The 20,231-nt window shown below is 38.1% G+C and overlaps 1 pseudogene and 1 gene segment (V, D, J or C); both read right to left on the bottom strand.

Moving 5' to 3' along the window:
• Positions 1 to 20,231, bottom strand: part of LOC148120425 (immunoglobulin heavy variable 3-23 pseudogene) — a 445,932-nt pseudogene that overhangs the window by 226,219 nt on the left and 199,482 nt on the right. The window lies entirely within an intron of this gene.
• LOC148120429 (Ig heavy chain V region 345-like) lies at positions 9,876 to 10,493 on the bottom strand. The segment is given in 2 exon segments: positions 9,876 to 10,258; positions 10,359 to 10,493. Coding segments are annotated over 2 exon segments (429 nt in total).

Genomic DNA, 20,231 nt, shown 5'->3' with positions numbered 1-20,231 from the left:
TAATTACTTCTAGGCTTTTATGCTCACATTTCTAATATCCACTGTGTCTCATTCAACTGTTTCTGGAGCTTGGTGCCACAGTCTTTTGTAGATTTGCTTAGTTAGAACACAGTCCCTGACATGTCATTCTGAGGGTCACATCCATGCGTGATTAAATAAATGTGTTTCTGAAGTGCGAAAAAATCATATAATATTTGAAAATATTCTTTTTTCACCTGTGTCACTTATTCTACTTAGAAACAAATCACTGTGCTCATTCATAAGGTACTGTAAATTCTTTGATTTCTCCCACTACCCTCTCTCCTCGTTCTTACACTTCTTTAATCCTCTGTCCTCTCCTACTCTCATTTCTTCCTTTCTCTCCTCCCTTCTTTCCTGATTTTCCATACCAACTTTGCTTATTTTTGTTCTCATCCAGATGTGAGATTGCAGGACCACATAGCCTTGTGTCATTCTTTGAGGCATCCACAGTTTTCATAATGTCTTAGTAGAACCACATTCCCATTTCCACAGCACAGGCATCCCTTCTTCTCCATTCCTATAACACTTGGTCTCATTCTTTCCTTGAGTAAATGCACTCATATCATTGGTTACGGACAACTAATTCTTTTGGGTTTACGATCCATTTCTGTGGTTGTTAAAAATGTCAGCTTTATGAAAGTTTTAATGCCCACTTACACTGGTCAACGTGAAGCACCCAATAAGAAGATGGAGGGCAGAACATGGTTTGATCATGAGGACCTCACCTCTCAACCCTGGGTTCTCAGAGCTATCTGTTAACCTCCTGCTCAAAACATAGAGATGTGAGAGAAAGGAGTTTTTCTTGGAAAGAAAATCTAAACTGTTCTCATGGATAATAGAAATCCTGTTATAACCTTTAACGGGGAGTACTTATGTTTCGAACTCAGGATTTTTTAATAAAAATGATAAATATATTTTGGAATATTACCATTTGAATCAAGATCTCATGTAAATTAGACAAGAACTAGACCATTGTGCCAAATCACAGCATTTAATGAGAACTTTTTAAAAAATACAAAGTTTTAATTAGGGGTATATGTTTTTGTGTGGGTAGTGTAGTGCTCATGAAGATAAACAGATACCACAGGGTCCACTAGACTCACAAGTGGCTCTGAGCTGCCTTCATCTTCTGGGGTTTGCAATCTTTTCTGGCTTCTTTGTGAACTTATGCTGGTCAATGTACAGGATCATTTTGATCTGTATAATGATTTGCATTTTGTTCAAGTAAAAGTACATCCTAACTTTAAAAGGCAACTATAATGGGGCTGTAAAAAGTTTTTGCCACACAAGAAAGCTTCAGTGCGGACCCCTCCCCTCCCCCCACTGCTGTGGGCCCTTTGTCTCCCGGGTCCTGGGAACCAGCTAGCCCTGTTCCCGGGTCCTGGGAACCAGCTAGCCCTGTTGCACTGCTTAGGAGTTCTTCCCAGAGAGGTGAGTGGGTGCTCACCTGGGCAGCCTGCCTGCCCGGGAAGAGAGCACGACCCCCCCCAGCTTCTGCAGCAGGGTCTTCGGTGTTCCAAGGGACCCCTCCCCTCCCCCCACTGCTGCGGACCCTTTGTCTCCTGGGTCCTGGGAAGACCAGCTAGCCCTGTTGCACTGCTGAGGCGCTCTTCCCAGAGAGCTGAGTGGGTGCTAGCCTGGGCAGCCTGCCTGCCTGTCCGGGAAGGGAGCACAGCCCTTCCCCCCTCAGCTTCTTCAGCAGGGTCTTCAGTGTTCCAAGGGACCCCACCCCTCCCCCCACTGCTGCGGGCCCTTTGTCTCCCGGGTCCTGGGAAGACCAGCTAGCCCTGTTGCACTGCTAAGGAGTTCTTCCCAGAGAGGGCTGAGGAGCTCTATCCAGAGAGTACTGTGAAGTCCTACCCAGAGAGTGCTGAGGAGTTCTATCAAGAAAGTGCTGAGGAGTTTCATCCAGAGTGGAGGAGATGGGCAGGGGCCAATGCAAGAATTCCTCCAACAACCTGAAAGGCAACATGACATCGCCAGAATCCAGGGAGCTCGAACCTAGAAGAATTGAACACCCTACTCCAGAAGAAATAGAAGAAATTGACTCTAAGCGCTTCTTTATGAAAATAATAGAGGAACTTAAACAGGAGGTGAAAATCTGCCGTAAAGAAATGGAAGAAAAGTATAACAAAAAAATTGAGGAAATGAGTAAAGAAATGGAAGAGAAATATACCAAAAAGTTTGAAGAAATGAGTAAATCCGTAAATGAAATTCTGGGAAACCAAGAAAAAACAATCAAACAGGTAATAGAAACAGTTCAAGATTTGAAAACTGAAATGGAGTCAATGAAGAAATCACAAACCGAGGGCCGGCTGGCTATGGAAAATCTGGGTAAACGAACAGAGACTTCAGAAACAAGCTTAACCAATAGAATACAAGAGATAGAAGAAAGAATCTCAGACTCTGAGGACACCATAGAGAAATTAAACACTCTGACCAAAGAAAACAGCAAATCCAACAAATTCTCATCACAAAACATTCAGGAACTGTGGGATACAATAAAAAAACCAAATCTAAGAATAATAGGAGTAGAAGAAGGAGAAGAATTGCATTTCAAAGGTCCAGAAAATATACTCAACAAAATTATAGAAGAAAACTTTCCCATCCTAAAGAACGATATTCCTATGAAGGTTCAAGAAGCATACAGAACACCGAATAGACTGGATCAGAAAAAAACATCCCCTCGTCATATAATAATCAAAACACAAAGCATTCAGACTAAAGAAAGGATATTGAGAGCTGCAAAGGAAAAAGGTCAAGTAACTTATAAAGGTAAACCTATCAGACTTACACCAGACTTCTCGATGGAAACCATGAAAGCCAGAAGGTCCTGGATAGAGGTACTGCAGAAACTAAGAGACAATAGATGCAAGCCCAGACTACTTTACCCAGCCAAGCTATTGTTCACTATCAACGGAGAAAACAAAATATTCTAGGATAAAAACAAATTTAAACAATATGTAGCTACTAATCCAGCCTTACAGAGAATGCTAGAAGGAAAATCACAACCCAAGGAATCCAACATTCCCAACACTGCCTACATTAACTCAGACATCTAGCGACCCTTCACAAGCACAACTCAAAGAAGGAAAACACATACACTCTACTACCCAAAAAAATGACTGGAGTCATCGATCACTGGTCATTAATATCACTTAATATCAATGGACTCAACTCACCTATAAAGAGGCACAGACTTAGAGATTGGATACGAAAACAGGATCCAACATTCTGCTGTCTACAAGAAACACACCTCAACCACAAAGACAGACACCTACTCAGAGTAAAGGGGTGGGAAAAGGTTTTCCAAGCAAATGGACCTAAGAAACAAGCGGGTGTGGCCATTCTAATATCTAACAAAATCGACTTCAAACTAAAATCAATCAGAAGAGATGGAGATGGACATTTCATACTCATAACAGGAACAATTCATCAGGAAGAAGTCTCAGTCTTGAATATCTATGCCCCTAATATAAAGGCACCCACATATGTAAAAGAAACTCTTCTAGAACTCAAGGCAGTCATCAAACCACACACACTAATAGTAGGAGACTTCAACACTCCTCTCTCACCAATGGACAGGTCAATCAGACAGAAACCAAACAGAGAAATAAGAGATTTATTGGAGGTACTGAATCAAATGGACTTAACAGACATCTATAGAACACTCCACCCAAATAGGAAAGAATATACCTTCTTCTTTGCAGCTCATGGAACCTTCTCGAAAATTGACCACATACTTGGTAACAAAGCAAACTTCCACAGATACAAAAAAATATTAGTAGCCACCTGTGTCTTGTCAGATCACCATGGATTAAAATTAGAATTCAACAACAATGGTACCCCCAGGAAGCCAACAAACTCATGGAAGTTGAACAGTCAACTACTAAATCACCCCTGGGTCAAGGAAGAAATAAAGAAAGAAATTAAAGTCTTCCTTGAATATAATGAAAACAAAGACACAACATATTCAAACCTATGGGACACAATGAAAGCAGTGCTAAGAGGAAAGTTCATAGCACTAAGTGCCCACCTAAAGAAAACGCAGAAAGCACACATTGGAGACTTAACAACACACTTGAAAGCTCTAGAAAAAAAAGAAGCTGATTTACCCAGGAGGAGTAGAAGACTGGAAATAATCAAACTGAGGGCTGAAATCAACAAAATAGAAACACAGAAAACAATTCAAAGAATCAATGAAGCAAAAAACTGCTTCTTGGAGAAAATTAACAAGATTGACAAACCCCTATTCAAACTAATCAAACGGCAGAGAGAGAACTTGCAAATTAATAGGATCAGAAATGAAAAGGGGGACATAACCACAGACACAGAGGAAATTCAGAGAATCATTAGATCTTACTACGAAAGTTTATATGCCACAAAGTTGGAAAATGTAAAAGAAATGGACATTTTTTTAGATAAGTACCATATACCAAAGTTGAACCAAGAACAGGTGAACAATCTAAATAGACCTGTTAGTTGTGAAGAACTAGAAGCTGTTATCAAAAATCTCCCTACCAAAAAAAGCCCAGGATCAGATGGTTTCAATGCAGAATTCTACCAGAACTTCCAGGAGGAGCTAATACCTATACTCCTTAATGTATTCCACAATATAGAAAAAGAAAAGTCACTGCCAAACTCCTTTTATGAAGCTACAGTCACCCTAATACCAAAACCACACAAAGACACAACCAAGAAAGAGAATTACAGGCCAGTCTCACTCATGAACATCGATGCGAAAATTCTCAATAAAATACTGGCAAACCGAATCCAAGAACACATTAGAAAAATTATCCATTATGATCAAGTAGGCTTCATCCCAGAGTTGCAGGGATGGTTCAACATACGCAAATCTATCAATGTAATCCATCATATAAATAAACTGAAAGAAAAAAACCATATGATCATTTCATTGGATACTGAAAAAGCGTTTGACAAAATTCAACACCCATTTATGATAAAGGTGTTGGAGAGACTGGGGATACAAGGATCATACCTAAATATAATAAAAGCAATATACAGCAAGCCGACAGCTAACATCAAATTGAATGGAGAGAAACTCAAAGCCTTTCCACTAAAATCAGGAACACGACAAGGCTGTCCACTCTCTCCATACCTCTTCAATATAGTGCTTGAAGTTCTAGCAATAGCAATAAGACAACATAAGGGGATCAAGGGGATTCGAATTGGAAAGGAGGAAGTTAAACTTTCGTTATTTGCTGACGATATGATAGTGTACATAAGCGACCCCAAAAACTCTACCATAGAACTCCTACAGCTGATAAACACCTTTAGTAACGTGGCAAGATACAAGATCAACTCCAAAAAATCAGTGGCACTCCTATACACAAAGGATAAAGAAATGGAGAGGGAAATCAGAAAAACATCACCATTCACGATAGCCACAAATAGCATAAAATATCTTGGGGTTACTCTAACCAAGGATGTGAAAGACCTATTTGACAAGAACTTTAAGCCTTTGAAAAGAGAAATTGAGGAGGATACCAGAAAATGGAAAGACCTCCCCTGCTCTTGGATTGGGAGAATCAACATAGTAAAAATGGCAATTCTACCAAAAGCAATCTATAGATTCAATGCAATCCCCATCAAAATCCCATCAAACTTCTTCACAGACCTTGAGAGAACAATAATCAACTTTATATGGAAAAACAAAAAACCCAGGATAGCCAAAACAATCTTATACAATAAAGGAACTTCTGGAGGCATTACTATCCCTGACTTCAAACTCTATTACAGAGCTACAGTATTGAAAACAGCCAGGTATTTGCATAAGAACAGAGAAGTCGACCTATGGAATCGAATAGAAGACCCAGATACTAACCCTCAAACCTATGAACACCTAATTTTTGACAAGGGAGCTAAAGGTATACAATGGAAGAAGGAAAGCGTCTTTAACAAATGGTGCTGGCATAACTGGATGTCAACCTGTAGAAGAATGAAAATGAAGAAGAATGATCCATATCTATCACCATGCACAAAACTCAAGTCCAAATGGATTAAAGACATCAACATCAATCTCTCCACTTTGAACCTGATAGAAGAGAAAGTGGGAAGTAGTCTACAAGATATAGGCACAGGAGGCCACTTCCTAAGTAGGACCCCAGTAGCACAGACAATAAGAGAAACAATGAATAAATGGGACCTGCTGAAACTGAGAAGCTTCTGTAAAGCAAAGGACACTGTCAGTAAGACAAAAAGGCTGCTTTCTGACTGGGAGAAGATCTTCACCAACCCCTCATCAGACAAAGGTCTGATCTCCAGAATATACAAAGAACTCAAGAAACTAGACACTAAAACTCTAATTAACCCAATTAAAAAATGGGGTACTGATCTGAACAGAGAATTCACAACAGATGAACTTCGAATGGCCAGAAGACACTTAAGGTCATGCTCAACCTCCTTAGCGATCAGGGAAATGCAAATCAAAACCACTTTGAGATACCATCTTACACCTGTCAGAATAGCTAAAGTCAAAAACACCAATGATAGCCTATGCTGCAGAGAATGTGGGATGAGGGGAACACTCATCCATTGTTGGTGGGAATTCAAACTTGTGCAGCCACTGTGGAAATCAGTGTGGCGGTTTCTCAGGAAACTGGGAGTCAACCTCCCTCAGGACCCAGCAATTCCTCTCCTGCGAATATACCCTAGAGATTCCCGAACATACTACAAAAGCGTTTGTTCAACTATGTTCATAGCAGCACTATTTGTAATAGCCAGAACCTGGAAACAGCCTAGGTGCCCCTCAATAGAAGAATGGTTAAAGACATATACACATTAGAGTTTTACTCAGCGGTAAAAAGTAATGACATCTTGAATTTTGCATGCAAATGGATGGACATAGAAAACGCTTTACTGAGTGAGGTAAGCCAGACCCAAAAAGAGGAACACGGTATGTATTCACTCATAAGTGGATTCTAACCATAATTAAAGGTCTTTGAGCCTATTATTCGTGATCCTAGAGAAGCTAAATAAGAAGACGAACCTGATGAAGATTATTTAGCTATCCGCCAGGAGGTAGGAAATAGTCAAGAGTCCCAGGTAACCTTGGGTGCATGGGGGTGGTGGGAGGGTTGTTGGAAGGGGAGAGGGTTAGAGAGAAGGGAGTAGGGGAGGAATGGAGAAAGCTTGGTTGACCGGGATTGGGGGAAGGGAGGAAGGATGAATATGGGATCAGGGAAGAATATATTTCAACTAAGGGAGTGAGTCATTTTAGGGTTTACAGGAAACTTGATTATATATGGGATCCCAGGTCCAAGGAGAGATCCCCAGATTGTTCTCTGGACAGAGGAGAGGGTGCCTGAACCGGCCTTGGCCCATAACCATACTGATGAATATTTTGCTTATCACCATAGATCCTTCATCTGGCGTTGGATGGCGATACACACGGAGACCCACATTGGAGCACCGGACTGAGCCCCCCAAGATCCAAATGAGGAGCAGAAGGACGAAGAAAATGACGAAGGACTGCGAGGGATGCTATCACCCACCGATACAAGGGGTCGGATCTAATGAGAGTTTACCAAGGCCAGTTGGACTGCGACTGAACGAGCACATGATCCAACCAGATTCTCTGAATGTGGCCGGATTCTCTGAATGTGGCTGGCCTGGAGTCTTTCTGAGAAGCCATTGACAATGACACTGGGACTAGTTTCCTCTGCATATAGTGGATTTTTGGGATCCAGTCTGTTTGGATACTCACCTTCCTGGACCTGGAGGGAGGGGGGAGGAGCTTGAACTTCCCACAGGTCAGGAAACCCTGACTGCCCTTAGGGACAAAGAGGGAGGAGGAGGGGGGGTGGGAGGGTGTTGGGAAGAGGGGCGTAAATGGAAACTTTTATAATTTAATAAAATTACTTTCAAAAAAAAAGGAAAAAAAATACTTCGGCAAAAATAGCTTTTAGCTCCATGGTCTGCTCCAGCCTTGAGATCCTGCCCTGACTTCTGTAGAACTCGGTATTGTGGAACTATAAGCAAAACAAAACCTTTCGTTTCCAAGGTCATGGTGTCTTATCACAGCAATGGAAACTCTAACTAATGCAGCCATTGTGTTTTAAAGGAAAATAATGTAACCAGATAAATAATTAAGAAGCACTTCTACATCAGTTTCTTACTTTGGATAAAAAATAAATGTGGAAGACACCAAACTTTACAATTATCTTCATCCTTGTTTGCTTTTATGGTTTCCCTTTTTTCTTCTATAGAAAATGTCAGGAGTTGGTTATTTATAGACTACCTAATTTTTTTAGTAATTGTCTCTATCTTCTTAGATACAGCTTAGGCAGGAAAGAGACACACACTAATCAAAGAGGCTTTCATGTGGTATGGGAAGACACCAGATGAAAAAGTTCTTCTGTCTCTTTGAGTCTTTGATTTAAAATTTAAGCTAGAGACCCACCTCAATGAGTAACACGGAGACTTAGAAATCTATGTGCAATGTAAAAGGCACAAAGGGGAAAAAACCAAACTCAAGAAAATAAATAGATATTTAGGAAATTTTTGAAAGAACAACTACAATAAGCATTAATATAAAATCATGGAAATAAAAGAGAAAGAGAGAGGAGAATTAATTATAGGAACAGAAAGAGGGCAGTGGACATAGGAATTGAGATGGAGGCATCAAAGTCATTGTATTATGTTGGTGAATAGGGGATATCCATGGGAGACAGACAGATAGGAAGGAAAAAGGAAGGAGGGGAGGGATGGAGGGACTGAGGGACAGTGAAAAAAAGCTGGCAGGCAGGCAGACAAAAGAAGAGACAGGAAAAAAAAGAGTGTGGTGGGGTAAAAGACGGGGTCAAAAGTAACAGAAGAAAGAATGGAGGAGAATGAAGAATTCCACTATAGTCATTCAGCTGGAGAATGTGTGGGGTATGAGGTTGAAATTGCAGAAGTCAGGCACATTCTAAATTCAAGTCATAGACAAAATTCTGAAAGCCTGCTAGATATGATGCATGAATGAGCCTGTTTAAGATATTGAATTCTGTGTCCTCACTATGAAAGAAGGAACATAAAAGTTTAAACTCGGAATAAATAAAAAGAAGCTTGTAGTGTAAATTTAAATTGGTGGTATTTATAAAGAAGACATGGTTTCTCAACTGTAGATCTATATCTGTATATTCGTGTCTATGTGCATGCATGTTCATTACAAAGCAAGTGCATCCTAGCCTCAGTAAACACAAATAACTGGAGTTTGCACCGGCGGCAGGGCCCAAAAGCCATGTTTTAAAACCGTGTGGCTTCTTCTTTTTTTGTTGTTGTTGTTGTTGTTACTGCTGTTAAATTATAAAATTAAAAAAAAGAAAGCTTCAGTGCGTTATAAACACAGAACTCACAATCTATAATTAAAAACAGAAATGGGTGTGGCAGTCAACCAAGTGCACCAAATAGGGAATGCGGAAAATGAACAATCACTGGGACACAGTGGACAACTAGACTATCTAGTCATTAAGAACCAGGCTCAGTGATAGAACTTGTCTCACAATAAATGGCACAGATTGTTAGAAAAATTCATCATATGTTAACACTCCCCCTCCCACAAACGTACATGGAAAGGAGTGAGAGAGAAAGATTGAGAGAGAGAAAGAGGGAGAGGGAGAGAAAGAATGACATATAGACAGAGATAGGGAGACAGAGAGAGATAAAGCGTACAAGGAGAAACAGTATAATAAATAAACACATACAACTGGAAACAGAAATTTGAAATCATTTGGACATTCAAGGGTTACTACACTCTATACCTGTAGAGAAAATCCTTAAGAGGGGTATGGAGAGGCAGTGCAGACAGCTTCTCTAAGCAGGCTCTTCTGTGACCTAGATCTCTAATGCTCTCAGCGCCCCCTGCTGGTCCCGTGTTCCCCACATATGTATTTTTGTCTGAGCTCACAGTAGCATTCACTCACTGTGTCTGTTGCACAGTAATACATGGCTGTGTCCTCAGATCTCAGACTGCTCATTTCCAGGTACAGAGTGCTCTTGGCATTGTCTCTGGAGATTGTGAACCGACCCTTCACAGCGTCGGTATAGTAGGTGCTACTACCACCATAACTAATGTATGCGACCCACTCCAGCCCCTTCCCTGGAGTCTGGCGGAGCCAGCTCATGTCATAATTACTGAAGGTGAATCCAGAGGCTGCACAGGAGAGTTTCAGGGACTTTCCAGGCTGCACTAAGTCTCCTCCAGACTCCAGCAACTGCACCTCACACTGAACACCTGTAAACACAAAGAATTCTGGTTAGAAAATTGACACAGAATATGTTTTTTCTCTTTCTCATGTCGACACAACACACAGTATCTCATCTATATGAATTACCTTTTAAAATAAGGACAGAGAAAACTAGTATGAGCCCTAAGTCCATGATGCGTGGCCTGTGTTCAGCGCTGAACCCTGAACGGGAGGATTTGGGATCCAGGACTGTTCTCCTCTGCCAGAGCTGCAGGGTCAGGGCAGGCCCAGCTTTATGGGCACAAAGAAACCTTATTTGCATATCTTCCTGCAATAGAGACTCTGTAATTGGATCTGGCAGATATAAGACATCATATACACAGGTGAGAGTTATAGAAAATGAAGCATTAATGTAGCTCTCTGTGTACACATTTTCCTTGTTAGGGATTCACTACGTTGTATTTAGTTCCCTTTTCACCATATGCATGGAAAATGTTATCTTTCCACATTGTCATGTATCTTTAGGACCAATGTGAAATTTAAAATCTCAACACACAGCTGTGTATCTATATATTAGCTCTGTCGGTCCCTTTGTCTCTGCTGTACATGGCTTCTTCCTGACGTGAATCCTGATAGGATCACTTGAAACTTTTCTGAATTTTAATGTGTTCTGAGAGGTGCTGTCATATGCCCCCAGAAATTTTGCAAATGATACATTCTTTATTCTGTCTGTTTTCTTCTTATTGATTGCTATGGAAACATATGTGTATTTACAGCACTTAGGTTTTTTACATCCTGAAGTTCTCCCTTTGATCACTTTTTATGCTCAATCTGCCTTTCCCATGTCAATATCAGGCAATACTCATTGTGCTGCTGGAATTATATTTACGAAGTGGTATCCTGTGCCAATGTGTTCAAGTGTACTTCCTACTTTCTCTTCTATGAGGTTCAGTGTGGTTGACTTTATGTTGAGGTCTTTGATCCATTTGGACTTGAGTTTTGTGTATGGCAATAGATATGGATCTGTTCTCATTCTTCTACATGTTGATATCCTGTTATGCCAACCATATGTTGAATATGCTTTCTATTTTCTAGTTTGTATTTTTTAATTCTTTTCAAAAATTAGGTGTTTATAGCTGTGTAGATTGATATCTGAGTCTTAGATTCAGTTCTATTGGTCCTCCTGTCTGTTTTTATGCCTATACCAGGGTGTTTTGTAATACCATAGCTCTGTAGTAGAGTTTGAAGTCAGGAATTGTGATAACCTCTAGAAGTTTCTTTATTTTATAGGAATGTTTTGACTCTCCTGCATTTTTTTGCTTTATCATACGAAGTTGAATTTTGCTCTTTCAAGGTCTGTGAAGAGTTTTGCTGGGATTTTGATGGGCATTGCATTGAATCTGTAAATTGTTTTTGGTACAATTGCCATTTTTGTTATCTTAAGTCTGTCCACCAAAGAGCACAGGAGATGTTTCTATTTTCTGTTATCTTCTTCAATTTCTTTTTTCAAAGATTCAAAGTTCTTGTCATACCGACCTTCCACTTGCTTGGTTAGAATTACTATAAAATATTTTATGCTATTTTTGGCTATTTTGAAGGGTGATGTTTCTCTGATTTACTTCTCAGCCCGTTTATCATCTGTTTAAAGTAGGGCTATTGATTTTTTGAGTTAATTTCATATCCTGCTACGTCACTGAAGGTGTTTATGACTGGTATTAGTTAATTGGTAGAATTTTGAGGTCAATTATGTAAATATCATACCTTTAGTAAAAAGTGAGAATATTACTTCCTTTCCGATTTGTATCCCCTTGATGTAATTTTGTTGTCTTATTGCTCTAGCTAGAAATGCAAGTACTATAATGAATAGATATGGAGAAAGTGGACAGCCTTGTCTTGTTCCTGCCTTCAGTGGTATCAGGTTGAGTTTCTCTCTGTTTAGTTTGATGCTGGCAGTTGGCTTGTTGTATATTTCCTTTATTATGTTTAGGTATGTTATGTATATCCTTAATCTCTCCAAGACCTTTAATATGAAGCAATATCTTATTTTATCAAAGTCTTTTTCAGCCTATAATGAGATTATCATGCTTTTGTTTTTTTTTCCATTTTGTTTATATGATGGTTTACATTGACAGGTTTTTGTACGTTGAACCATCCCTGCAAATCTGGGATGAAGCCTACCTGGTCCTGGTGGATGCTTTTTCTGATGTGTTCTTGGATTTATTTTGCAACTATTTTTAATAATTAATGCTAACTGCAATGAGCTATAATCAATTTCTTTTTCTTTTTTTTTTAAAAAAACAAATTATCTTCTTTAATTTTACATACCAATCCCAGTTTCAATTCTCTCCCTGCCTCCCATCCCTTCCACCTATTCCCCCAAACCACTTCCATCAACTGCGAGAAGAAGATATGACACATTGATTTGGGAAAGGTCCAAGGCCTTCCCTATTATATCTAGACTGTGCAGGGTATCTATCCAAAGAGAATAGTTTCACAAATAGCCAATGAAAGGAGTAGGGATAAATCCTGGTGCCACTGTCACTGACCCCGTACTCTGCTCTAACCATACAACTGCCACTCCCATTCAGAGGGACCAGTTTGGACCTATGCAGTTCCTTCCTTGTCTTGCTGGAGATCTTTAGCTCCCATTAGCACAGGTTAAATGTTTCAGTAGGTGGACCCATCATGGTCTTAACCTCTTTGCTCATACTCTCACTCCTATCACTGTTCAGCTGGACTTTGGGAGCTCAGCCCAGTGCTTTACGTTGGGCCTCTGTCTCTGTATCCTTTAGTTGCTAGATGAATGTTCTATGTTGATATTTAAGATATTCATCAGTCTGATTACAATCATGGCCAGTTTGGGCACCAAATCTTCTATTGCTTAGGGTCTTAACTGGGCTCATCTTGTGGAATTTTCAGAATTTCTCTAGTGCCAGTTTTCATACTAGCCTCATAATGACTACCTCAATCAAAATATCTCTTTCATTGCTCTCATCTCTGTCTCTCCTCCATCTCAACTATCTTGTTTCCTCAAGTTTCTCCCTTTCTGTTCTCTCTTACTTTTCCTCTTCCACCCTCTCTTTCCCCCCACCACTATGTTCCCAATTATGTCAGGCAATATTGTAATTTACCCTTTCCTCATGAATCTACATATGTTTTCCTTAAGAACCCCAAAAACTCTACCAGGGAACTACTGCAACTGATAAATACCTTTAGTAATATTGACAATATACAATATCAACTCAAAAAATTAGTAACTCATCTATGTATAAATGATAAAGAAGCTGAGATAAAAATCAGAGAGACTTCAGCTTTAGAATATCATCAAATTAGATAAAATATCATGAATTAATAATAGTAAAGAAGTGAAAGACAATTTGACAAGAATTTTAAATTTTTGAAAGCAAAGTTAAAGAAGATACCAGAAAATGGAAAGATTTATCATGATCTTGCATATTAGTATTAACATAATAAAAATGGCAATCCTACAGAAAGCAATCTATAGACTGCATGTAATCATCCACTGTGATCAAGTCATCATCATCCCAGAGATGCAAGGATGGCTCAATATATTAAAATCTGTCAATGGAATCTCCCACATAAAAAAACTTTAAAATAGAAACCACATGATCATCTCATTAGATGCTGAAAAAGGCTTTCAGAAAGCACAACATCCCTTCATGATTAAGGTCTTGGAGAGAACAGGGAAAAAGACATCTAAACATAAAGGCAATTATACAACAAGCCAACAACCAACATCAGTCTAAATGGAGAGAAACTCACAATGGTTCCACTGAAATCATGAACAAGACAAGATTGTCCACTGTCTCCATACCTATTCAATATAGTTCTGGAGGTCTTAGCTAGAGCAATAAGACAACAAAAGTAGATCAAATAATCCAAATCAGAAAAGAAGAAATAAAACTCTAACTATTTGCTGATATAACAGTTTACAAATGCAACCTCAAAAATTCTAGGAAGGAACTTCTACAACACTTAAGCACTTTCAGTAATGTACCAGGATGCAAGATTAACTCAAAAGAATCAGTAGCCCCCCTTTACTCAGATAATAAAAAGACTGAGAAAGAAATCAGAGTAACATCACTCTTCACAATAGCCCAAATATCTTGGAGTAACTAAATAAACTAGTGGAAGACATGTATGCAAAGAATTACAACTCTTTGAAGAAAGAACTTGAAGAAAACACTAGAAAATGGAAAGATCTCCCATGTTCCTGGGTAGGTAGAATTAACAAAGTAAAAAATGGCAATCTTACCAAAAGTCATCTACAGAATCAATGCAATGCCTATATAAATCCCAGCAAAATTTTTCATGGAACTCAAAAGAAAAGTACTCAACTTCATGTGAAAAAGCAAAAAAGTCAGGATAGTCAAAACAATCCTGTACGATAAAGGAACTTCTGGAGGTAACACAATTCCTGACTTCAAACTCTACTGCTACAGAGCTACAGTATTAAACACACCCTGGTTTTGGCATAAAAGCAGACAGAGATTCAATAGAACTGAATTAGTATGTGTAATTTTTGTGTTTATATGAGAGGAGATCCCAGAGATGATTTGGTTCCCACTTCACTTATATCAATCTATTCACCTTTTCACTTGGGAACACCATATCTGGGGACAAGCTTTAGTATCTCTAATTTTTTGACAGTCTATCTTTCTTGGATATTTTCTGTTTCTCTTTTTAGGATGTAATGCAGAAGAACCCAGATTCCTAAGTTTGATAATTGCATTGGTAAGGGATCAGAAGTTTAGCTGTTAACTAAACTTCATACTACAAAATATTCTGCAACTAGTCTTAAGGGTTATATTATCAACAATAAAATATAAGTGAGGGAAGCTGAATCATGACAAGAAGTGGAAAAGAGGGCAGACAGGATCATTGGGAACCATGTGCCTTGAGGTATAGATCACCATAGGGAACAAGAGCTTGCAGGACTTTCCTCCATGCATTGCTAATATAAACCACAGGGGAAGGGAAGTAAGGAGCTAGAGCCTACCTCATCAGTCAGGACTCAGAAAGTGTTTGTCTCTGAATGACAGTTCCCTAGCTCACACACAAGACAGCAGGCTCTTCATCATCAACAACAGAGAGTTGATGTGACTCCGGGAGCCTTTGTTAGCAAAAACATCAACAAATCACAAGCAGAAAATCATAGAACTCAATTGTCTATGAAAAGGGTTGATGAGAGATGGAACCAGGAATGGAGCTGACTCCAGATGAAATATGCAGATGGGTGGCTGAGAACTTTGTAGCTTGAGAGCACACAAATTTATCTACAGAAGAATTACTTTGGACTTAGAAGTGCAAGTTAACTTTTGCCAAGATATAATTGTTTAAAGACATTTTTTTTTTCACAAATGATAACCAAGTATACTTGGTTAGTTCTTTTGGTTTAGAAGAAGGAAATAATGGATATTTCAGATTCAAATCTACCTGTGGAAAGTAAATTTGTAGTTTCTCCATCAAATGTTGAAAAGCAAATATACTAAAAAAAAGCAAGATACTCAAAATTCCCAAATTTTGTTATTAAACCTAAAATGAATAAGTATAATTTCAGACACTTTTTGATATATATATATATATATCAGTAACTCCAGTGAGATATATATATATATATATATATATATATATATATAATTAAATTTATGTTTGTCTGGTAATCAGAAGCATTTGGACAGCTTAAAGGATATGTGACAAAAAATTGCTCTAATGTGTGCACACATAGAGAGTTGAATAGAACGTGGAGAGGGGCCTCCAAGGACATCCTTGGCTGAAAGAGGAAACCATAGGTTCTGACATTAAAATTCATATCGATGTAGCATAATTCAGAGTTTCCTTGCTTCTGAAATGAACCTTACTAGTGGTTCTCAGGAAAGATGCTGGTCCTCCTTGCCCCCCGATTGGTCCGTAGATTCTCTATAAGGAAACCTTTGTGCAGACTCATACTGGGGTTCCCTCTCTGTGACTCTGGCACAATAATACATGGCTGTGTCTTCAGTTTGCAGAATGTTCAATTTTTTGAAACCTGGCTCTTGTAGGTGGCCCTACTGAAGGTGTCTGTGATATAAGAGCTGAATTATAATCAGTGCATCCACTGCTCCATATTCCTCCATGCACTCCAGGCCCTTTCCTAGAAGCTGATGCTCTTTAACCCAATCATATGATTCAACTCTCTTCCCTAGTTCCTGAATCTTGTCCCAAGCATTTAAAGCTGCTGTGCTACATAGGGACAAGGTGTAATAATCATAAAGAGCTTGAAAAATTTATGAGAACATTGGGGGAGAAATGAATGTTTTACTGTCTTACAGAAGAATGGCTTCACCAGTGTTTACTCACAAGACAGCTATTGTGATGTACAATGAGATGTACATTAGTTATCAGAGATTATAACATGTGGAAAATACCTCACTAAGTTTCTTTTTAAAATTCTGACTAATATATCTTCCGTCTCCACTTTTATTTAAGGACAAGCTCCATGCTAATTACACATAGAATTAGAACCATGGGAATGTGAGAGGTAGAAGCACGGTTCATTGAGTGTGTCTGTATGGGACTTCACACTTAGGCTTATGAGTGAGTACATGTGAGAGTTGTCTTTCTGGGTCTGGGTTACCTCACTCAAAACGATGTTTTCTAGCTCCATCAATTTGCCTGCAAAGTTTAAGTTGTTGTTATTTTTTTCTGCTGTGTAATACTCCATTGTGTTAATGTACTAAATTTTCCTTATTCATTATTCAATCACCCTTACAGGTGTAAAATGGGATCTCAGAGTCCCTTTTATTTGCATTTACCTTATGTCTAAGGATGCTGAGAATATTCTTAAGTGTCTTTCAGCCATTTTTGACTCATCTGTTGAGAGACTTCTGTTTGTCTCTGTACTCCATTTGTTATTGGATTATTTGCTCTTTTAATAACCAATTTCGTGCATTCTTTCTTTACTATGGAGCCAATCCCCTTTTCTGAGTTCTGTTTGGTGACAAACTTTTCCCATTCTTTAGGCTGCTGTTTTGCTTTGTTGATAATGTCCTTGGCTTTACATAGCCTTTTCAGTTTAAGGAGGTACCATTTTTTAATTATTTCTCTCATTATCTGTGCTACCGGAATTATATTTTGGGAGTGATATCCTGTGCCAAGGGTACTTCCTATTTTCTCTTCTATGATACAGTGTGGTTGGCTTTATGTTGAGGTCTTTGATACATTTGGACTTGAGTTTTGTTCATACCAATAAATAGGGATCTATTCTTATTTTTCTACATGTTGATATCCAGTTATGCCATAACCATATGCTGAATATGTTTTCTGTTTTCTATTTTGTATTTTTTAATTCTTTTCAAAGATCAGGTATTTCTAGTTGTGTGGATTGGTATCTGAGTCTTAATTTTGGGTTCTATTGTTGTTCCTGTCTGTTTTTATGCCAATACCAGGGTGTTTTTAATACTGTAGTTCTGTAGTAGAGTTTGAAGTCAGGAATTGTGATACCTCTAGAAGTTTCTTTGTTTTACAGGATTGTTTTGATTATCCTGCATTTTTTTGCTCTTTAGAGGTCTGTGAAGAATTTTGCTGGGATGTTAATGGGCATTGCATTGAATCTGAAGATTGTTTTTGGTATGATTGCCATTCTTGTTATGTTAAGTCTACCTACCAAAGAGCATGGGAGATCTTTCTATTTTCTGATATTTTCTTCAATTTCTTTTTACAGAGATTCAAAGTTCTTTTCATACAACCTTCTACTTGCTTGGTTAGAATTACTATAATATAGTTTATGCTATTCGTGACTATTGTGAATGGTGATGTTTCTCTGATTTATTTCTCAACTCATTTACTTTATGTTTAAAGTAGGGCTTTTGATTTTTTGAGTTAATTTTGTATCCTGCTACATTACTGAAGGTGTTTATTTCATTGGTAGAATTTCGGGGTCACTTATGTAAGTATCATATTATCAAATAGTGAGAATTTAACTTTTTTTCCAATTTGTAGCCCCTTGATGCAATTTTGTTGTCTTATTGTTCTAGCTAGAAACTCAAGTACTATAATGATTTGCTATGGACAGAGTAGATAGCCTTATTTTATTCCTGTCTTCAGAGGTATCATTTTGATTTTCTCTGTATTTAGTTTGTTGTTGGCTTGATGTATATTACCTTTATTGTGTTTAGGTATGTTACTTGTATCCTTGATCTCTCCAAGTCCTTCACTATGAAGCAATGTCTTATTTTATCAAAGTCTTTTCAGCATATACTGAGATTATCATGTTGTTGTTTTTGCATTTTTATATGGTAATTTACATTAACAGATTTTTGTATGTTGTACCATCCCTGAAAATCTGGAATGAAGCCTACCTGGTTCTTGTGGATGTTTTTTCTTATTATTTCTTGGTTTTATTTTGCAACTTTTTTTTTACATAAGTAATGCTAACTGAAATGAGCTATAATTAATTTCCTTTATTATTTAAAAAAGAAAATTAATTATATTCTTTAATTTTACATAGCAATCCCAGTTTCTACTCTCTCCCCACCTCCCATCCCTTCTCCCTCTTCACCCAAACCACTTTCATCAAATGCTCAAAGATGATATGACCCTATGACACATTGCTTTGGTAAAGTTCCAAGGTAGGGTATCCATCCAAAGAGAATAGGTCTCCAAATAGCCAATTAAAGGAGAATGGATGAATCCTGGTGCAACTTTCACTGTTTGCTTTAGTTGCTAGATGAAGTTTCTATGGTGATGTATAAGATATCCATCATTCTGATTGCAGTCAAGCCCAGTTTGGACAACCACTCCTCTGTTGCTTAGGGTCTTAGCTGGGCTCATCCTTGTGGATTTTGGGGAATTTCTCTAGTGCCAGGTTTCTTGATAGCCTCATAATGACTATCTCAATTAAAATATCTCTTTCATTACTCTCATCTCTGTCCTTTCTCCATCTCAACTATTCTGTTCCCTCCTTTTCTTCCTTCCTTTTCCTCTTCAACCCTCCCATACCTCCACCCCTATGCTCCCAGTTTTGTCAGGCAATCTTGCAGATTTACCCTTTCCTGGTGAATCTACATAAGTTTTCTTTAACAACCCAAAACCTCTACCAGGGAACTACTGCAGCTGATATATACCTTTAGTAATGTTGGAAATATACAACATCAACTCAAAAAATCAGTAAACAACCTATATATAAATGAAAAAGAAGCTGAGATAGAAATCAGAGAAATTTCAAACTTTACAATAGCCTCAAAATAGATAAAATATAAAGGATTAATACTAACCAAAGAAGTGAAAGACACATTTGACAAGAATTTTAGTCGTTGAAAAAAAATTAAAGATGATACCAGAAAATGGAAAGATTTACCACGCTATTGTATATTAGGATCAACATAATAAAAATGGCAATCCTACCAAAAGCAATATATTGACTGAATGCAATCATCCACCGTGATCTAATCACCTTCATCCCAGGGATGCAAGGATGGTTCAATATATCAAAATCTGTCAATGTAATTTTAAAAACCTTTAAAATCAAAACTACATAATCAGCTCATTAAAAGGCTTTCAGAAAACACAACAACCCTTCATTATAAAGGTCTTGGAGAGAACAGGGATACAAGGAAGACACCTAAACATAATAAAGGCAATTATACAACAAGCTAACAGCCAACATCAGGATAATTGGAGAGAAACTCACAGTGATTCCATTGAAATCAGGAAAAAGACAAAGTTTTCCCCTTTCTACATATCTATTCAATATAGTTCTGGAGGTCTTAGCTAGCGCAATAAGGCACCAAAAGTAGTTCATAGAATCCAAATCAGAAAAGAAAGAAAACTCTCACTATTTGCTAATCTGATCGTTTACATATGAAACCCAAAAAATTCTATGAAGAAACTTCTACAACTCATAAGCACTTTCAATAATTTACCAGGATGTAAGATTAACTCAAAAGAATCAGTAACCTGCTTTACACAGATGATAAAAAAAAATGAGAAAGAAATCAGAGTAACATCACTCTTCACAAT

Source organism: Myodes glareolus, chromosome 11, assembly GCF_982192425.1.
Source record: "Myodes glareolus chromosome 11, mMyoGla1.1, whole genome shotgun sequence".
NCBI lineage: Eukaryota > Metazoa > Chordata > Mammalia > Rodentia > Cricetidae > Myodes > Myodes glareolus.
This window is presented reverse-complemented; position numbering and strand designations above follow the sequence as displayed.